The 17983-nt window shown below is 52.8% G+C and overlaps 2 protein-coding genes and 2 non-coding genes across 4 annotated transcripts in view; 2 read left to right on the forward strand and 2 right to left on the reverse strand.

The window, feature by feature from the left end:
* LOC101522509 (histone H2B type 1-C/E/F/G/I) overlaps positions 1–17983 on the reverse strand; it is a 231840-nt gene that overhangs the window by 59383 nt on the left and 154474 nt on the right. The gene's annotated exons all lie outside the window — the stretch shown is intronic.
* Positions 105–4481, forward strand: PRSS16 (serine protease 16). The gene is made up of 12 exons (XM_058670459.1): positions 105–174; positions 255–409; positions 924–1023; positions 1096–1225; positions 1958–2081; positions 2212–2289; positions 2382–2429; positions 2730–3017; positions 3109–3250; positions 3897–4076; positions 4156–4301; positions 4419–4481. The coding sequence occupies exons 1-12, from the start codon at positions 105–107 to the stop codon at positions 4479–4481; spliced, it is 1524 nt and encodes a 507-aa protein (XP_058526442.1).
* On the reverse strand, positions 10455–10528 carry TRNAI-AAU (transfer RNA isoleucine (anticodon AAU)). The gene has a single exon. It is a non-coding gene; the product is annotated as a tRNA-Ile (tRNA).
* On the forward strand, positions 15128–15201 carry TRNAI-AAU (transfer RNA isoleucine (anticodon AAU)). Its single transcript has one exon. It is a non-coding gene; the product is annotated as a tRNA-Ile (tRNA).

The following is a 17983-nucleotide window of genomic DNA, read 5'->3' on the forward strand; positions in this document are numbered from 1 at the left end:
CCGCCGGGAGGGGGCTGACAGAAACCTGAGCTGCTGAGCCCAGCGGGGATAAAGGCCCTCAGAGAGCAGGGACAGAGGCTGCACAAGGCACCCAGCGGGGCAGCATGGAGGCCAGGCCTGGCTTGGGGCTGGGGCCCCTGCTCCTCTTTTCCCTCTGGGGGGTCACAGCTCCAGGTAAGAGGGGCTGAGAGCCAGGTGGGGTCCTCAGGGGTCCAGACTGGACTTTCTCACCCCTGATCCTCCTGGTCCCACAGCTGCCCTCCTCAGACGCCTGGGGGAGCACATTCAACGATTTCAGGGGAGTTCTGGCCTGGGCCTGGCTCCTGGGGCTGCGGTCTTTCCCAAAGAGGGGTGGCTGGAGCAGCCCCTGGACCCCTTCAACACCTCCGACAGACGGTCCTTCCTGCAGGTGAGGCCGGGTCTCCGCATTGACCCCCCCCTTTCCCTTTGCCCCAGGACACCAGGTCCCGGCAGCGCAGCCTCTCTTAGATTCACCTGGGTCTCCTCTCTTTCCGGGGTCCTGCGCTCACTGCCCCAGGCCTCACTGCAGCCCCACCTGGCCCCCAACAGGCACGCGCAGTCTCTCCTGAATGAACACACCCATCCTTTTCCAGTTTCTGCTCTGTGCCCACCCACTGGGGCCTAGGCCCATCTGCATGTATGATGTACTCCACGAGGATTCCTTCAATTCCTTCAGGACAGAGCAAGTGCCTGCCGCGTGTGTCTAGCTAGGAATTCACACGTGGAAAAGTGTAGGCAAAACCCCCTGCTTTTCAGATCTTGTGCTCCCGGTGAGGAGATAAACAGGATAGGCACTAGCAAAAACCTAAGGAGAAACCCAAGAAGGAGAAGCATTGGACAGGGAGTGGGTCAGGACTCCGCCAAATCCTCTCTCTTCCCTCCACCCCAACCCCACCGGCCAGCGATACTGGGTGAACGACCAGCACTGGGCTGCCCAGGACGGCCCCGTCTTTCTGCACCTGGGAGGCGAGGGCACCCTCGGGCCTGGCTCTGTCACCAGAGGTAAGAGGCAAGGTGGGGAGAGGGGAGAGGGGCTTCCCGCAGCTGCGCTGACACCAACCCCCTGTTGCACAGGGCACCCCGCAGCCCTGGCGCCTGCCTGGGGGGCCTTGGTGATAGGCCTGGAGCACCGATTCTACGGGCTCAGTATACCCGCAGGGGGCCTGGACACCGCCCAGCTCCGTTTCCTGTCCAGTCGCCATGCGTGAGTGGGGGTAGGGAGAGGTTTGGGGGTCACAGGGCATGACCGTGGCTGCCCAAAGCCCACAGGGTCTCCGACTCTCTGTTTCCTTGCTTCCGCTCAGCTCCTCCTTCCTCTTTCGGGGGGGGGGGGCTTGCTCGTGTCTCACCATCTGCAACGGGCAGCCCACTCAAGCTGGCCATACCACCAAATCTCACTTCCGACTGAAAACCCTTGTAGAACCTAAATGTGATCCACCCCCCACATGCCTCCTCTGCCAGATATGGTGGCTCTTGCAATAATCATGAGGCACCCCCCTTAACCGGAGCCTTTGGCCCTGGGGGCCACGCTGTAAGGCGCACACCCAGGTCCTTCCTGCCTCGGGCCTGGGAACTTCCCTCTGCCCTTGAGGCTGAGCCTGGCCCCCACCTCCATCAGTGTGACACTCCACCCACTTCTCCAGTCACCCTGCTGCGCAGGTCTTCTGTTTTCTGGGAAGTAAATGATAGGACGCCTGTGCACCCCAACACCTTTCTTGGCCACCCACCACCTTCAAGCCACGACTTTCCCCTCTTTGACTGCTTCCCATCTCTCCCCCGAATTTGCCAACTTGGCACCTGCGCCGCCTTGGACATCTCCTATCTGTACCGGGTAGGGCGGCATGGGGTCTCCCGGACCCAAACGGAGCACCAGGGGCGGGGGAGAGCCTGTGCAGGGGCAGCGCCCTCAGCAAGACCCACCCCGCTCTGCCAGCAGGCTGGCTGACGTGGCCTCGGCCCGCCAGGCGCTGTCTCGCCTCCTCAACGTCTCCTCCGCCAGCCCCTGGGTTTGCTTCGGAGGTTCCTACGCCGGCTCCTTGGCCGCCTGGGCCAGGCTGAAGGTCCTCGGGGGAAGGGGCGGGAACTCGGGCCTGGGTGCCACGGCCCCCCAGCACTCTCTCCCCAGGGCGCGGCCCGAGGCGGGAGGAGGGGTTCGGTTCCCGCGGCCGGCTCACTGCTCCTCTCCCTCAGTTCCCGCATCTCATCTCCGCCTCCGTCGCCTCCTCCGCCCCGGTGCTAGCCGCGCTGGATTTCTCCGAATACAACGACGTAAGGACGGCAGGCCGAGGGCGGCGGAGAGGAGGGGAGGGTCCCGGCGCGGTGCCCCTGACGCGGCAGGTGCCTCGGCCGTCCGTCTACAGGTGGTTTCCAGAAGTCTAACGAACGCGGGCATCGGAGGATCCCAGGAGGTAGGGACGTGGCTTAGCCCGCCCGCGCCCGGAGGGAACCTTGGAAGCGGGAGGAGGCGCCCCGAGGCGCGGCCCGCAGAGACCTGCGAGCGGCGGTGCGGTGCGCGCTCCGGAGCGGACCTGGAAGGAGGCGGGAACCGGGGAGTGGGCGGGACCTGCGGCGGACGGGCCCGTCCGAGAGGCCGGTGTCACTAAAAGCGGCGGCCCCTCCGGGTGGGCTGAGGCCTCCGGCGGGCGCGGAGCCGGGGCGCATTCGGGTCTGGCCTCACGGAACTCAGCCCTCTCGGTTCCTTCTTGCAGTGCCTCGCGGCGGCGTCCGCGGCCTTCGCTGAAGTGGAACGTAGGCTGCGTGCGGGCGGGCCGGCGCGGGCGGCGCTGCGGCCGGAGCTGGGCGCGTGCGGGCGCCTGGGCAGCGCGGCTGACCGCGCGGAGCTGCTCGGGGCGCTGCAAGCCGTGGTGGGCGGCGCGGTGCAGTACGACGGGCAAGCGGGGACGCCGCTGGGCGTGCGGAGGCTGTGCGCACTGCTGCTCGCGGGCGCCGGGCGCCGAGCCTCCGCGCCCTACGGCGGGCTGCGCCGCGCGGTGCAGGTGAGCACCTGGATGCCCTGCTCCCCGGGGAGCTCGGGAGGGCCTCCGCCCGCTTCGGGGCGCAGGGCAAATCTCTGCGTGTCGCCCCCAGATCGTCACGCGCAGCCTGGGCCAGAGGTGTTTAAGCTTCTCCCGAGCAGCGACCGTGGCACAGCTGAGGGCCACAGAACCACAGGTGTCCGACTTGGGTGACAGGCAGTGGCTGTACCAGACGTGTACCGAGTTCGGCTTCTGTGAGTGACCGGTCTCACCCGCTCCTAAAAAAACACACCTGTGCCCAGGGCGCTCATCGCACAGGTGCCCCGCTCTCACGACTCACCCGACCTGAAAGTTGTTCACTTGAACGTTTCCATTAATACGAGAGCATAACACACAAACACTTTTGTTTGTTTTTCTGGAACTCGAATTTACCTAGACATCCTTGATTGTGTGTCAAATCCTATCTCTCCCCCTCCCCCACATTCAGAAGTAAATTCAAAACCCTCTCTGCTTTGCCTTTCCTGTAACATGTTCAAATTCTAGCTTCACTTCCTACCTATGAGGTCTTGAGACACACTTGGGCGAGACTTATAAAGTAGCAATAACTTGGCAGTACTTCTCTGGTAGGGTTAGAGGAGACACTGTGTGCAGCCTTCCTCCCTCATCCTGACTCCCCAGGGCTCTCTTGGTGCCAGGTGCTCCGCCTGCACGCTGGCAGAGAGGGGACCCCTGTGAGGCAGGGTAGTGCAATGGATTCTAAGCCAAGGAGCGGTGCAAGTGCACCATGCTTCTCACCGCAGCCCTGGCACGTGTGCTTGCCTCAGTTTCTCCTGGTTTACCTTACTCCTCACAGTTTATGCAGAAGGCTCTGCCTGAGGCCCCCAATGTCTCCCTCCACAGATGTCTCCTGTGAGGGTGTGTCGTGCCCCTTCTCGGCGCTCCCAGCACTGCCCTCCCACCTGGATCTGTGTGAGCAGGTGTTTGGACTCTCGGCTTCTTCTGTCACCCAGGCCGTGGCCCAGACAAATACCTACTATGGTGGCCAGAGCCCCGGTGCCACCCGCGTGCTGTTCGTTAATGGTGAGCCTTTTTCAGATACACCTGGTTCCTGTCCTCCACCTAGCCCAGCTCCCCACATCATCCCCTTCCTTCCTTCCAGGAGACATAGACCCCTGGCATGTGCTGAGTGTGACACAGGCCTTGGGACCCTCAACACCGGCCCTTCTCATCCCTGGGGCCTCCCACTGCTCAGACATGGCACCCGAGAGACCTTCAGACTCCCCCAGCATCCGCCACGGGCGCCAGGTAGGGGGTGAAGGTTGGAGGTAAATTTGCGAGCTCATTGCCATGTTCATTCCTTTGCTTTCTGCTGTGGATCAGGGGAGGGGGCTGATGGTCCAAATCCTGCCAACCTTTCCACAGAGCATCTTCCTGCAGCTGCAGGCCTGGCTCGGGCCAGCCAAGGAGAACCAGGATGCAAGCTGAGCCCTGCTGCTCTCACCATGCCCTGCCCAGCCACCTCAGTCCTGGACCAAAGGCAACAGCTGACTTACCAAGGACAGATACGCAGGAATCTGGGATTCAGCGCCTGTTCCTTATTATCAAGAGTTATGCAAATATACAGAGTGATTCTTTTCACTGTATGTTTTGATGTGCTCCATGTTGAACAGCCAATGAGCAGGGCTCCTGGAGTCAGGGCCTCTGCCATCAGATTGAAACTTGGATTCTGCCTCTGGACTCCTGGGCTGGGCCCCTTGCTGCCCTGAGGAGTGAGATAAATGAAATAAATAAATAAATAAATAAATAAACAAATAAAACAAATAAAATGTTAGGTAGGTAAGAGATCTAACCTCTGTCTCACTCCCCAGGGCCAACCCTGGACCCCTCCTTCAATTTGAATCACAGCCCTTCATTCTAAAATCTAATCCCAGCATCTCTGCTTGCATACTTAGCACTTGTATGAGGACCTGACACATCTTGGATGCTCAGAATCTGGCAGCATGAAATAACAGAGGGGTTCCCGTGGTCATGCAGCACGTTAAACTGCCACTTGCCAAGCCAGCATCCCGTATCAGAGTGCAGGTTCAAGTCCACACTGTTGTGCTTCCGTTCCTGTTCGCTGCTAATTCAGCGTGGCCCAGACCTTGCTGTTGGACCATTTAGAAGAGTAAACCAGTGGATGGAAGATATTTTCTCTCTCTCTAGCTGTAGGTCTGCCTTTCAAATAAAACATACACACGCACAAACATATTTTTAAAAAAGTGACCTGTGACTGGCAGACTTCCTCGCTCATGTTTTGCCTTTCAAATAAATATACCTTAAAAATAATACACAGAAAGCAGATAGTTAGGAGCTTAGCAGCTCAGATGGCCATGTCTGACGTCGTAGTGCCTGGGTTCGATACCTGGCACAGGCTTCTGCTAATCTAGATTTTGGGTGGCAGTGGTGATGACCCAAGCGATGGGTCTTGTTACCCATGTGGGAGACCTGGACTTAGTTTCTGGCTCCTGGTTTCAGTCCAACCCGATTCTGTCTGCTGTGGACATTTGGGGATGGAACCAGTGAATCTAAGCTCTGTCTCTGAGACTTCCAAATAAATCAAAACTAAAGAAATCAAAGAATGTTCAACCTCAACATTTCATGTACTCTTAGTTTTACTTTGCTGAAGTTCCTTCTTTTAATCTTTTTTAAGGTAGGTTTATTTATTTGAAAGGCAGTTGTCATTGTTGTTTTACAGAAAAAGGAGAGACAGAGTGTGAGCTCCCATCTACTGATTCACTTCCCAAATGGCTGCAACAACCAGAGCTGAGCTGACCCAAAGCTGTTAGCCAGGAGCTTCTTCCAGGCCTCCCATGTGGGTGCAGGGGCCCAAGGCCTCCAACTATTCTTCACTGCCTTTCCAGGCTACAAGCAGGGAGTTAGATCGGAAATAGAGCAGTGTCCATGTGGGAAGCCGGAGGATTAGCTCACCATGCCACTGCACCAGCCCCATGTAATGTCTTGCACCCTTCTTTCCCTTGACACCTGGATGACTTCTACCTTGTCACCTTCTCAGAGCTTCCCTACCAGTGTGCCTGCCATACCAGGACCCTCACTTTGAGGTGTGCCACAAGGTGCCTGGGCACATGGAGTGCACTACAGGCCTGCTGTCCTGTCCCGAAACCAAATCTGAGGTCCGGACTTTTCCAGCCCGGATTGCTGCTGCCCATTTGCACCTATCAGGGGAAGAATGGAAGGTTCCAGGATACTTTCTGTCTCCTGCCCACCCTCATCCCCTGCTGGCCATTCCTGCCCTGGCAGTCACAGTTGTTTGACCAGGTTGTGAATAAAGTCCCTGGATAACTGTCCCCACGAGGAGGAGAAAGCCCAGATCCTCACTGTGGCCATGAGGCCTAGCACACTCTTTGAGCCTCTTGCCTGAACTCACTGCCTCCTGCTCTGCACCCTGTGTGCTACCAGGCATGTGGCCTCCTTGGGTCACTTGAGGTCTCAAGCTGGTCCCTTCCCCTCATCCTGATGTCAGCTGTCGCCTGTATAACAGGCTGGACTGCAGCGCCACCTCCTCCCTGAGGTCTTCTCTTACCACCTCCCTGCACCACTCCCTGGCCCTGTGCTGGCTGTATGTGTTTCTTAGCTCTAAGCCTAATCTGAAATTCCCTCATTTTCTGTTTCGCTGTTGTTCAACCTCTTTGTTCTATAAGGTAGCAGTGTGAAAGAGGGAACTATGATACCTTAGTAAACACAGCTGCATCGACTGGGTATTTGACAACCTCTACAATGTTTACACAAACTTTCTGCATCAGCGTACTGGCTCAAAGATTGAAAACATTTTTCCAGACCAGGGATCTTGGCAAAGGTACAACATTTCCTGCTTATTATTTGCACGTGTGAGTTATGCAAACCTCATAGAAAAGGTTTTAACTAGGATATCAGCAGTGAGGGATGCAAGACCTTGGTGTATATTTGGAAGGTTCCTAGCCTGTCTCACACAATTCCACCCTCAGACGCTGTCAAGCAGGGCTTCTGCCCTGGACAGAATGCTCAAGGCTTCTCTCTGATCCTTCACTGAGATTTCACTTTTCAATGAGACATGAGCCACGCGTGGGCATGATCCCGCAAATTTGGTTATTTCATAAACATGGTGTTGAGTTGAAGAAACAAGACACAGAAGGGTATGTGGGCATACTGTGTGTTTTCCTTTATATAAAGGTCAAGTGTGAGTATGACACTTGATGTAGGAGTCCAGTGTGAGGATGACACAGCCTTCTGGCAGAAAGCAACGAACTACAATCACCACCATAGCACACAGAGTATGCAACCAACTGATTGTGAAGACCAAGCACCATGCAACCCGGGGCCGCTTCCATTCTGGGGCAGCTCTGTGGTCCAGCCATTCAGCCTGCTCAAAGGAGACCAGAAAGACTTCTTGGCCATAGCTTCTGGCGAGGCCTCGCTCATGAACGGTATTGCTAAAGAGCAGCGCCTTCATGCTGCTGAGGAGTGGCTGCGTGGGGGGTTAGATAGCAGTAAGTGACGCTGGCACTCACAAGTTCCATGTGACCTGCATTGCAACAGTCGATCCAGTGCACCCACTTTCCCAGGATGCACCTGTGAGTCGCCTGGCACCCGTTGGGAGACCCCACAATGGCCATGTGGATGCTGAGCTCCAAAAAATTCCAGAAAGTCTCATGCATGCCACACTTCACCCCATCTGTACGTTCAGTTATGGCACCCCCTGCTTCATCTAAGTGGCAGGCATACATGGGAACTCCCTTTGAAGGTTTTTGGCTTCTGGATCTTGCTTTGGGGCCCTTCTCTGGCATCCTCTTAATTCTCAGAAGTGACTTTACCTCAGTCACAGCAGGTGTCTCCATATGCTTTCCCACACTCATGCAAATCTTAAATCACTCCTGCTCTCGCTTGGGCACTACATTCATGCCTCTGGATTCTTATTTCTGTGGGGGACAAGAACTTGAAATAAAAATTGAGGTATTTATGTCCTGTTCTGGTCTTGGCAATGATTCGGGGGAACATAATATCAAAAGGTCAGACAGCAAAACAAAAAATGAACAAATGGGATGACACATAACTAAAAAGCTGCTTCCAGAAAAGGCAATCAGCCAACAAAATAAAAGGGCCACCTTTGGTATGGGGAGAAACCATTCACAAACCATCCGTCCTTTAGAGTCAGTATTTGAAACATAAAAATCTCAAAACAACTCAGCGGCAAAAAATAGATAACTCAACAAATGGCTGAGAACCTGCACAGTATCTTTCTAGAGGAGACCATGAAATAGACAACAGGAATATGAAGTTGATCAGCCTTGGTGATCACCAGGGGCCTGCAGATCGAGACCACGGTGAGACATCATTTCATGGCTGTTAGGACAGTATTTGTCAAGAGGACAAGATGTAACTGGTTATATTAACCTTTTTTTAAATTTTTTATTGCAAAGTCAGATATATAGACAAGGAGGAAGAGAGAAAGATCTTCCGTCCCAAGCGACTGTAACAGCAGAGCTGCGCTGATCTGAAGCCAGGAGCCAGGAGCTCTTCCAGCTCTCCCACGCAGGTGCAGGAACCCAAAAGCAGCCACCCTCAACTGCTTTCCCAGGGCACAAGCAGGAAACTGGATGGGAAGTAGGGCCACTGGATCCATCGCCCTGAGATTCCAGCCCCATCCAGCCTTCAACACAAGGGCCTTGGGGTGCATGAAACACACAGACCAGCACCCATCTGCAGTACAAGAATAAATGGTAAGAAGTAAAGGGTACAAATTTACTATTACGTAGGATGAGAAAACCTAGAAGGCTGGTGTACAACACGAGGACTAGTGAATACCACCACACTGTGTACGAATATCTGCTAGGAGAGTCGTTTCAGTGCACTTAGCAAACAGTTATAAGACAAATGTGGAAAGGGATAGCTAGGTTAGTGTGTGGCGGTCAGGAGACTAGGGCTGAACCCAGCATCTTTGTGGGATCCTGACACCCCTGTAAGGACTAACTGAGGCTTAAGGGGGGTGAGAACGCACAAGACCAAGGTTCCCCCACCGCCCAGCAATCACGACCTCCCTCACATCCTTGTCATTGTAGCTCTGCACCGGTGGACCCTAAGGGGCCGCTGCTCCGCACTCCGCTCAGACCACAGGGAATTCCTGCCTAGAGACTCAGGCAAGAAGGCAGTCTTGAGTTCTGTCTAGGCGTTTCCTCTCCCTCCAGTTCCCCCGACTGCCAGGATATGGTATGTGTGCTTTCTACGCTGGGCACCCATCCTGGCTTGGGGCCCTTGAAGTGCCGGGAGAAAAAGCGTCCTCCTCTGAGAGAGGATGGGTGAAGGAAGGCAGGCGGAGTCGTGGCGAGAGAGGTAAAAGATGAGGAGTGGAAGACGGAGATGCTTTGGGTGGGTGCTGAAGGGAGTCATTTCTGAGCGGATGCGGCTCCACACTCCAGCCCCCCGTAGCTGGGACCCTGGGCCTACCGAGGATGCTCTGCGGAGGCCCATTTCCGTGCATCCACTCGCAGGTTCCCACTGTAGACGTGCTTGCATGAGAAACCACGGTTTTGCTTCTACCATATGAAATAGACTTTCATAGCTACCTGTATGGAAAAAAGCCTAAAAAAAAAAAAAAAAAAAAAAACAGATAAGACGAAAGGTCCTTATGATGTTGAAAAACAACAAGGAAACCGATTTACCAGATACCTGAAATGATTCTCAGTGAGAATAAACAAGTTCTCCCAGCTTACAACAAAATGGAGACATTAAATTTCCTTCCAGGACTCCTAAAACTTAGAAAATGAGCTATCTGAGAATACAATTTTTAAAAATGAGCTATTTGAAATAACCGAAACCTTTTCATGTGAAAACAATTCAAAATAACAGAGTAGGTTATTTTTAAAACAGAAATAATATGAAGTCTCCTTGAATTAGTTGGTAAAAGTTTGCGGCAAAAAAAAAAAAAAAAAAAAAAATCAAGGGGCACGCTTTTGTTTTCCTGACAGTTTCAAAGCTTTATAGCGTTTTGAAGACCAACGGAGGACCCAGACTTTTACAAGAAGTATAACTTAAAGTAGGTCACCAGGCGGGCCCATCCGTGCAGCCAGGAGCGCCCTCACTCCCGGCAAGGACAGGGATGCCCCAAAGGAGGTGTTAGGCCATGTGGCTGCAGGTTCTGTGAGCGCCTGCAGATTCCCACAGGGTCCTGGTCCCAGGGGACAACACTGGGATGGGTCCAGACTCCATGGGTGAGGCCAGTGTTTTCCAGAACAGGAATGTCGGGAATGGAGAATGGCAATCAAGGAAGAAGCAGTGATGGGGGCGTGGGAAGAACAACATTGCAATTCTGAGAACGTGGGGGACATGGTTGCCGAGTTCTTGAAGTTTGGGGAGTACTGCTGACACGAGTCTCTGCAGATTTAAAATCTAGGAGAAACCAAGCTAGGAAAAGATAAACCCTACTGGCCCGTACGGGGATCGAACCCGCGACCTTGGCGTTATTAGCACCACGCTCTAACCAACTGAGCTAACCGGCCAAAGATAGAAAGATGGTTTCAGTTTTCCTCCCTCCCTTTAATGCATTAAGTATTAACTGTATTCCTGCGTTGTAATTACTAATAAATAAAGAAAAGTAAAATGTTAGCATATAGTAATTTTCCCTTAAAACAGACCAAAACTCCAGTGTTGACCTTTAGGCTGTCTTTCCAGAGGCCGCCGGATCCCAGAGTAAAGGCTGGCTCTCAGCAGGTACTAGGAGGCTCACCCCACCCCACACCTGTCAAGCGCCGCCTCCCGAGAGCGGCTCACTCACAGAGTAGCACCGGTCTGAGTCGCTCATCCCTGACCCTCCAGGGCCGGACGTGGTCTCCACTCACCCGTCTCCCGCCCACAGAGATCTCAGGTTTCCAGTGAGAAACGTCACTTCGGGGACTTAGATGGTGGGGAATTCCAGAAATGTGGCTCCAGACACTGTTACATACAACCTTTCTAACCGTCTGTGTCCCCAAAAAGGTGACCTTAGTCCTAGAGTCTTCTAGAAATTTTACATAATGAACAAAGTTGTGTAAATGTGTTTGCGTCTTTCTCTTCACATGCTGGCGTTTTATTCTTTTTTTAGCCTTTTCATTTTAGTTCCTTTAACTTAGACTGTATCTTTGCGCCCTACCTTCTGTTTTGACCTACCTAACATCCAGCTGTACCGTGTGTCTCATAGTTGGTAAGGGCTCACGCCCCCATCCCACTGTTGCAAACGCACTGCATGCCTATGAACAGATACTGCATGGAAGAGCTGCCTCACAGAGTAATACGCTGCCCATTTTGGTACAGGAGGAGGTCGGGGCAAGGCAGGTGGTTTAGAACATGCCCCAGGCAGCAAACAGAATACATGCCAAAGGGGAGCACCCCCTGTGGATGCTGCGAAGGATTCCATAACACGTCATTAACAAGGATAAAACTGCAAAGAACTTCGTGAGAGAAAGCTCAGAGCTTTAGCTGTTTCCAGCAGCTGGCCCTGGCTAAAGATCTGAGTGGCTCCCACATCCTGGGTGGCAAATCTGCTGGTCTTGTCTGCTTTAGCTTTAGGCCATTTGCCTGGCATGTCTTTTAATGGTGAGACAAGCTTTATCTCCAGGCATCTCAAGAGCTGGGGTTCTGACAACTCTTATCTACCTCAATTTCTAACCTGTGAAACCTGGAAAATGCCCTAAGGAACCCTAGGGTTATTTCCTCAGGCCACAAAGCCGGATATAATCCCTCTATGACGTCTCCATCTCTCGTGTCTAGTTCTTGGCATCACTTGTATTTCATGCATGTGAAGTGCTAAGATGCAGATGCTAACTTGTAATTTACCCTTAAGCAGTGCCCTGAAAGCAAAAGGGACAAGATCTCTGATGCCAGCAAAGCAACTTGTTTGAAGCTTCTGGAAACTAGGATAAAGCAGACACGAGAAAATTAGACCTGCCTGAATGTCTTGCAAGAGTGGGCACAGGGGAAGCGAATCAGCCAAGCCCTACTGCTGGCCCTCCGGCCCATTCTCTCTGTAGAGGAAAAGCAATGCCTTGCAACCCAGGCCATCCTGAGGTTGAGACTGAGAGGTGATGCTTTTGTGTGGCATCTTCCACTGGTTTGGAAGCTGACATTATTTTTTTTCTTCCCATGCGGTAGAAGTTCAGGATTCCAGTAGTGTGACTGGGAGAGTGATTGGGGGCTCAGCTAGCCGATGAGGTGGGTAACAGGGGAGCAGGTGTGCAGGGCCACCACCATCTTGAGGACTGAATCAGGGTTGGCTAAGCCATTTCCTGGTCTCAGGCATCCTCCGTATTATTCTTTGTGATGCACCTAGCCAGTGGCTGCTGCCGGATTGGGGATTCCTAAATGACCTTGCAGGAATAGGGAGACCTAGCTGGACTCCAAGAGACCCCCAGCTAAACCTAGGTGAGGTTCTGGTCTGTAAGAATACTACCTGAAAAGGTAGATAGAGGCCAACTAAAGAGCAGGATTTCTTGAAAGACAAACACACACACACACACACACTACATGAGTATAGACAAACTGCAAGAAAGAATTGCACCCAATGATGGAGACAAGATTTGGGTCAGTCTCAGGAAGGTGTCAAGGTGTACCGAGCATGGAGGAAAGTGAAACTCAGTCGTCCCATGAAGACCTGGTGATGTGCCTTCAGGCATGGCGAGTTGTCATGGATGCTGATAGGAGTGTGGTGGTACCTGTGGCTTGCAGGTAGCAACCCTTAGTACCTCATCCCTTTCTGACTCCCTGCCCTGCCCACAACCCTCCTGCTGCCACCACAGGAGCAGCTGGACTCCTGGGACCTCAGAAAACGTGGCAGGTGGGAGTGAGAGGTCCAAGTCCTGGAGCCTCTCTGAGGCTTCCTCAGAGAGCTTCCTCCATCCCAGGACACAATGCCCAGGTCCCCCCTCCTCCTCTCCTTCCTCTTTGCTTATGCTTGCCAAACCATTGGACATAACAAAAGAGCAGGTGAAGAAAGGAGATCCAGGAAGTTAGTCCAGCAAGTAGACCCGAGGACCCTGCAACACAATAGCACGGTGAAGGTGTGGGTTTCCCCAAGGATGCCCATGAAGCTCACTCCCACTCTATCCTCTGCTGCTGGAGGAAGGTTGGAGCCCACTGCAAGTACACACTGGAGAGCTGGAGGAGGGGGAGGAGTGTGACAGGGACACAAAGCCCTGCCGAGGCACCCGAAAGAAGGCTTGGGACAGTGACCAGTTCCAGAAGACCATCCGACTACCGATATTAGGAATCACCTGTCCCCAATCTTGTGACAGATGCTTGCCTAAGAATTTCAGGAGCTTCATCAGGAGAGATGACGGAACGGCAGACCCTGGAGTCAGCTGTCAAAACTAGGAAAACTCCCTGTGGCCGACTTTGTGGATTTCCTGGATCTTCAGACCATCACAACATAACCAGAAAATGGTTGGCAGATGAAACTCATACCCATTGTTTCTTTTGTAACCTTTCCTTCCCTTGAACACTCATTTCTGCTGATCTGTGGGCAGAAAGAGCCCGTTAGAGATGGAGGGATCCCCTTCTTTCTCCCCAAGACTGCTGGCTTCTACAAAGAACCCTTTCCTCATCAATTCTCAACTTGGGTGAACTGGTTGTGCAAGTTTCCAGTGGCCAGAGCCTGTTAATTTATGCAGTAACACAAAGAAGGGGATGGGGGAGGAGGAAAAAAGAATGGGGACGTGAGGACAAGCAGGAGAAAAGGAAACCTGAAACCTGAAGATTTGGACACTTGGGTGTAGATTCCTCATTCCGACTCCCCCGCCCCCCCCACAAGAAAATACAAGAAAAATTGGTACTTTCCCAGATGGACAGCAGAGGTCACCCTTGGAGTGGGAATCCCACCACTCCCGCAGCTCACTAGACTAGTATCTGGATAGCTTTTGTCTACACAGAGCTACTACTGTAAGAAGGCAGGATCATAGGGCAGCTGATGGGAATTCCTCCACAAACAAAGCAAAAGAGTAATAGAACTCTTCAAGTTGAACAAAATATCCTCAAACACACGTTTAGATACGAAAACCACAAGCGCCAACACATTCCATTAGAAATTCAGAATTGGAATCAGAAGCCAGAGCGTCCTGGCTGCTCCACTTCCCATCCAGCTCCTTGTTTGTGTCCTGGGGGTGCAGTCGAGGACAGCCTGGCCTTGGGACCCTGCACCTGCATGGGAGACCCGGAAGAAGTTCCTGGCTTCGAATCTGCTCAGTTCAGTCGGTTACAGCCATCTGAGGAGTGAACCAGCGGATGAAAGATCTTTATCTCTCCTTCTCTCTTTCTTCTATCTGCCTTTCCAATAAAAATGAACAAATCTTAAAAAAAAAAAAAAAACCGCAATCAGACACGGACCAAATGGAATGAAATGAAACAAAATTTGGCTGAGCAAAAAAGGAAGTGAAAGTTACAAGACACTCAGACAAGAATAAAGGTTTGATCATGAGATCTTTCAAAGTCTATTTAAAAGGCCAATAAATCACAGAAACACCTTCAGGGAGGCACATAAGGAGCACAGGGCAGGGTGAGGACAAGGTTTTTGCTTGGATCTTGTATCCTCGAGGAGAGTCACCCTGGAGATCTGAGGCTTCCGAGGTAGGGACCGCGTCCACAACAAGGGTCGGGGCCCAGAGAATCCGAGCCCACGGGCAGGTCCTTGAGGCAGCACAGCCTGCTGTGGGAGCCAGCACAGCCTGCTGTGGGAGCCAGCACAGCCTGCTGTGGGAGCCAGCAGCACAGCCTGCTGTGGGAGCCAGCACAGCCTGCTGTGGGAGCCAGCAGCTCCAGGGAGGCGCGCCTGGCTGGAGGAGCGGCGCGGGGTTCGCTGCACCTGCGGGCGCGCAGCCCTTGGCAGCGGCGCGGGGTCCCCGGGAGAGCGGGGCGGTCGGCGAGGCTGCACAGGTCTCGGCGATCTGGTGGCCCCCTGAGAGTCCACACTCTGGTTTGGTTCCAAGAGAAGGATGTTTTGTTTCGCTTCGCTTGTTAAGGCTGGAGAGCAGGAAGCAAGTATTCTTTCTTCTGAGACACGGACGGGAGAGGCAGCTGAGCGGCCAGCTGTGACAGTTGAGGGAAAGTTCCGGAAGTTTGTAGCGAGTGAGTATGGCCGGTTAGCTCAGTTGGTTAGAGCGTGGTGCTAATAACGCCAAGGTCGCGGGTTCGATCCCCGTACGGGCCAGCAGGACTTGAACTTTTGGTCATTAAAACAACAATTTCCAAACCTCCTCACACCCAGCGAAGGACCGGTTTGCTCCAACAGAGAGGACTGGATTCCTGGAACTGAGCAAGGCGTGCATCCCAAGATAGATAGCCTACCCCAATTACAGTGAAATACGAAATTGAAAACTAACTGCATATGGTTGGACGGTTTTAAAAAGTTTTTTTAAAGATTGTATTTATTTTCACAGGAAATTGAGATTTACAGAGACGAGAGACAGATCTTCGGTCCACTGATGGCATTCTGCAGCTGGCTGCAACGGCCAGAGCTGAGCTCATCCAAAGCCAGCTTTTTTTTTTCTTAAGACTTCTTTTTCATTTTTATTTTAAAGTGAGAGTTACACAGCTATAAACCGGCACCCATATGGGATCCTAGCGCACGCGAGGCGAGGACTGGAAACCAAATCACCTTTCTGAAATCACCAAGGAACGTAAGAATTCTTGCCGTTTTGCTGACCTCGCAGGTCAACCTACTGCGAGGACTGAGGGAGGCGGAGCTAGCTGTCGCTCTAACCCGGGAACGCGGGCTTTTTCTTCGCGAGTGTGTGGCCGGACCCGCGTGGATCCCGGGTTCCTGTGATTCGTGGGCAGTGTGCTCCCTGCGGCCCCGCCTCCGGCGCCGGTCAGCGAGGGTCTTCCGCGGAGGAGAAAGCGACAAAACCGCACGGGGACCCGCTGCGCGACTTTTCCAGGGCCTGAGATGCCGCTCGCCGTCTGCAGGAGCCCTGAGCTGGGCTCCAGGCTCCAAACGGGACAAAGCCTCGGGCTCCAGCCGCGCCTCTCCGGGCGAATCCGGGCCGCGCCCTAGCGCACGCACCTCTTGGGGTCCCTGCATGCCAAGTGACGCCGCGGCCTCTGCAGCCACGAGTCCAACGCCTGTAACTCCGTGGCTGACACTCCGAGGGGAACCCGGGTCTGTTTTTCGGGAGCCAGCTGCCCCCGCGGGGTCTTCGAATTATATTGCTTGCAAAAGTCTGGCGCCTTCCGCGCTGCAGGTGTTACAAGTCTGTAAAACCTAGTTTGCTTTTGGAGTCTCAGTGGAATAAAGGCATCCTGGTTGACTCGATTTTAGCATAGTTAACCCCGGGTTCAATGAGGCTTCACGATATTTATCAAGAATAATGCATAATCCTCATTTCCAAAGAGCTCCTTTCCTAAAATTTTAAGAAGAGTTTTTAGGACCCAGCGCGGTAGTCCAGCGGCTAGGGTTCTCGCCTTGCACTCGCCGGGATCCCACATTAGGCGCCGCTCCAGCTCCGACCTTTGCGGCTGCATGGGGAGTGAGTGAGAGGACAGAGGATCTTCCTCTCTGCCTTTCCAATCAAAATAATAATAAATATTTAAATTTAACAGGGTCTAAGAAAATTAACTTCGCGGTTTTGTTTTTTTGTTTTTTGTTTTTTGTTTGTTTGTTCGTTTGTTTGTTTGTTTTGCTGTGGGCATTTGGGAAATGAACCCAAACCGGGAATTTCTCTCTCCCTTTCCCTGCACGTATCTTCTTTTCAAGTAGAATGAAAACAATTTAAAAAAAAAATTTTCTGTGAAACTTGCAAGTTCACCTGTAGACTTTCCCAAAGCACCTCAAAGTTGGGGCAGGTGTCATGGAAAAGTAGATTAAATTGTCACCCGTCACAAGGTGGTTCCAGTCCTGCTAATGTCCCCAGCTGATGTGGCTGGGAAAAGAGCAGACAATGGCCCAAGGGCACGGGCTGCTGCCACCCACACGGAGCTCTGGGAGCCTGGTTTCAGCTCAGCTCAGCAGTGCCTGTTACAGCGCCACCACCAAGGAGATCCAAGCCCTTTGGGGAGTGAACCAGTCCCAAGTCTCTAAGCCTCTCTCCCTCTCTCTGGAATTCTGCCTTTGAAATAAATGTCTTTTAAGACATCCTCAATGTTTACAAAATAATACTGGATACTAATATGAAAAGGTTATCCGAAGCACAACTTTTGCATAATGAGAGAAATATTCTAAAGAGGAAGTCGATTCTTGCTTGTCCCTTAGCAAGTGAATGTGAATTAAAGTGATCACTGGTGTGCTAACCTCCGGACATTTCCTTCATCCCAGGGTCTTTCTACCTGGGCTGGTCTGCTTCCTGTCCATGGCATTTCTGCTTCAGGGAGCTCCTTCAGAAGCCAAGGTTAGCAGATGCTCCAAGTCCTGGTTGGGGCCCAGATCCTCTGCCCCCATCTCCTCACTTTGCCCCATCTCTGAGGATCCTGCAGGTAGGTGACTGGGGAAGGGGTTAGGAAATATTTCTCTGCATGGAACATGGCAAGCAAGCAGATGGGTACCAAGAGTGAAGAACTGATCGCACTTGTGTGTCAGCCAGTGTGCCTTCACCAGAGAAGTAAATGACTATATGGCAGAGAAATTCTGCCCTTTTTAATCGGCCAAATTGGTCGCAGGAGTGGCATAGCCGGCAGTCAAGCCCAGTGTTAGTGACCCAGTCCGGTTGCACTTGGAGGTTAAGATGGTCTTTCTCAGCAAAGCTTTTCCTGCGATTTCTCCATCCTAACTTCTTTCATGGATCCCTACTGTTCCACAATAAATTGTGACCATATTTGTTAGTTCAGACCTGATATCAATCAACGAATGCCTGACACTCATTTTCAGCACCCACTGCCTCCACCAACAGCAGTATCCAGATGCTGTCCTCAGTGGTGGGTCCTGGGTTGTGGGCATGTTCTCTCCGCAACTCCTGCTGCTACGCCCTTCCTGCAACTCTGCAGCCCAGCCCTGCTCA

This window comes from Ochotona princeps, chromosome 1 (assembly GCF_030435755.1).
Source record: "Ochotona princeps isolate mOchPri1 chromosome 1, mOchPri1.hap1, whole genome shotgun sequence".
NCBI classification, from domain to species: Eukaryota; Metazoa; Chordata; class Mammalia; order Lagomorpha; family Ochotonidae; genus Ochotona; species Ochotona princeps.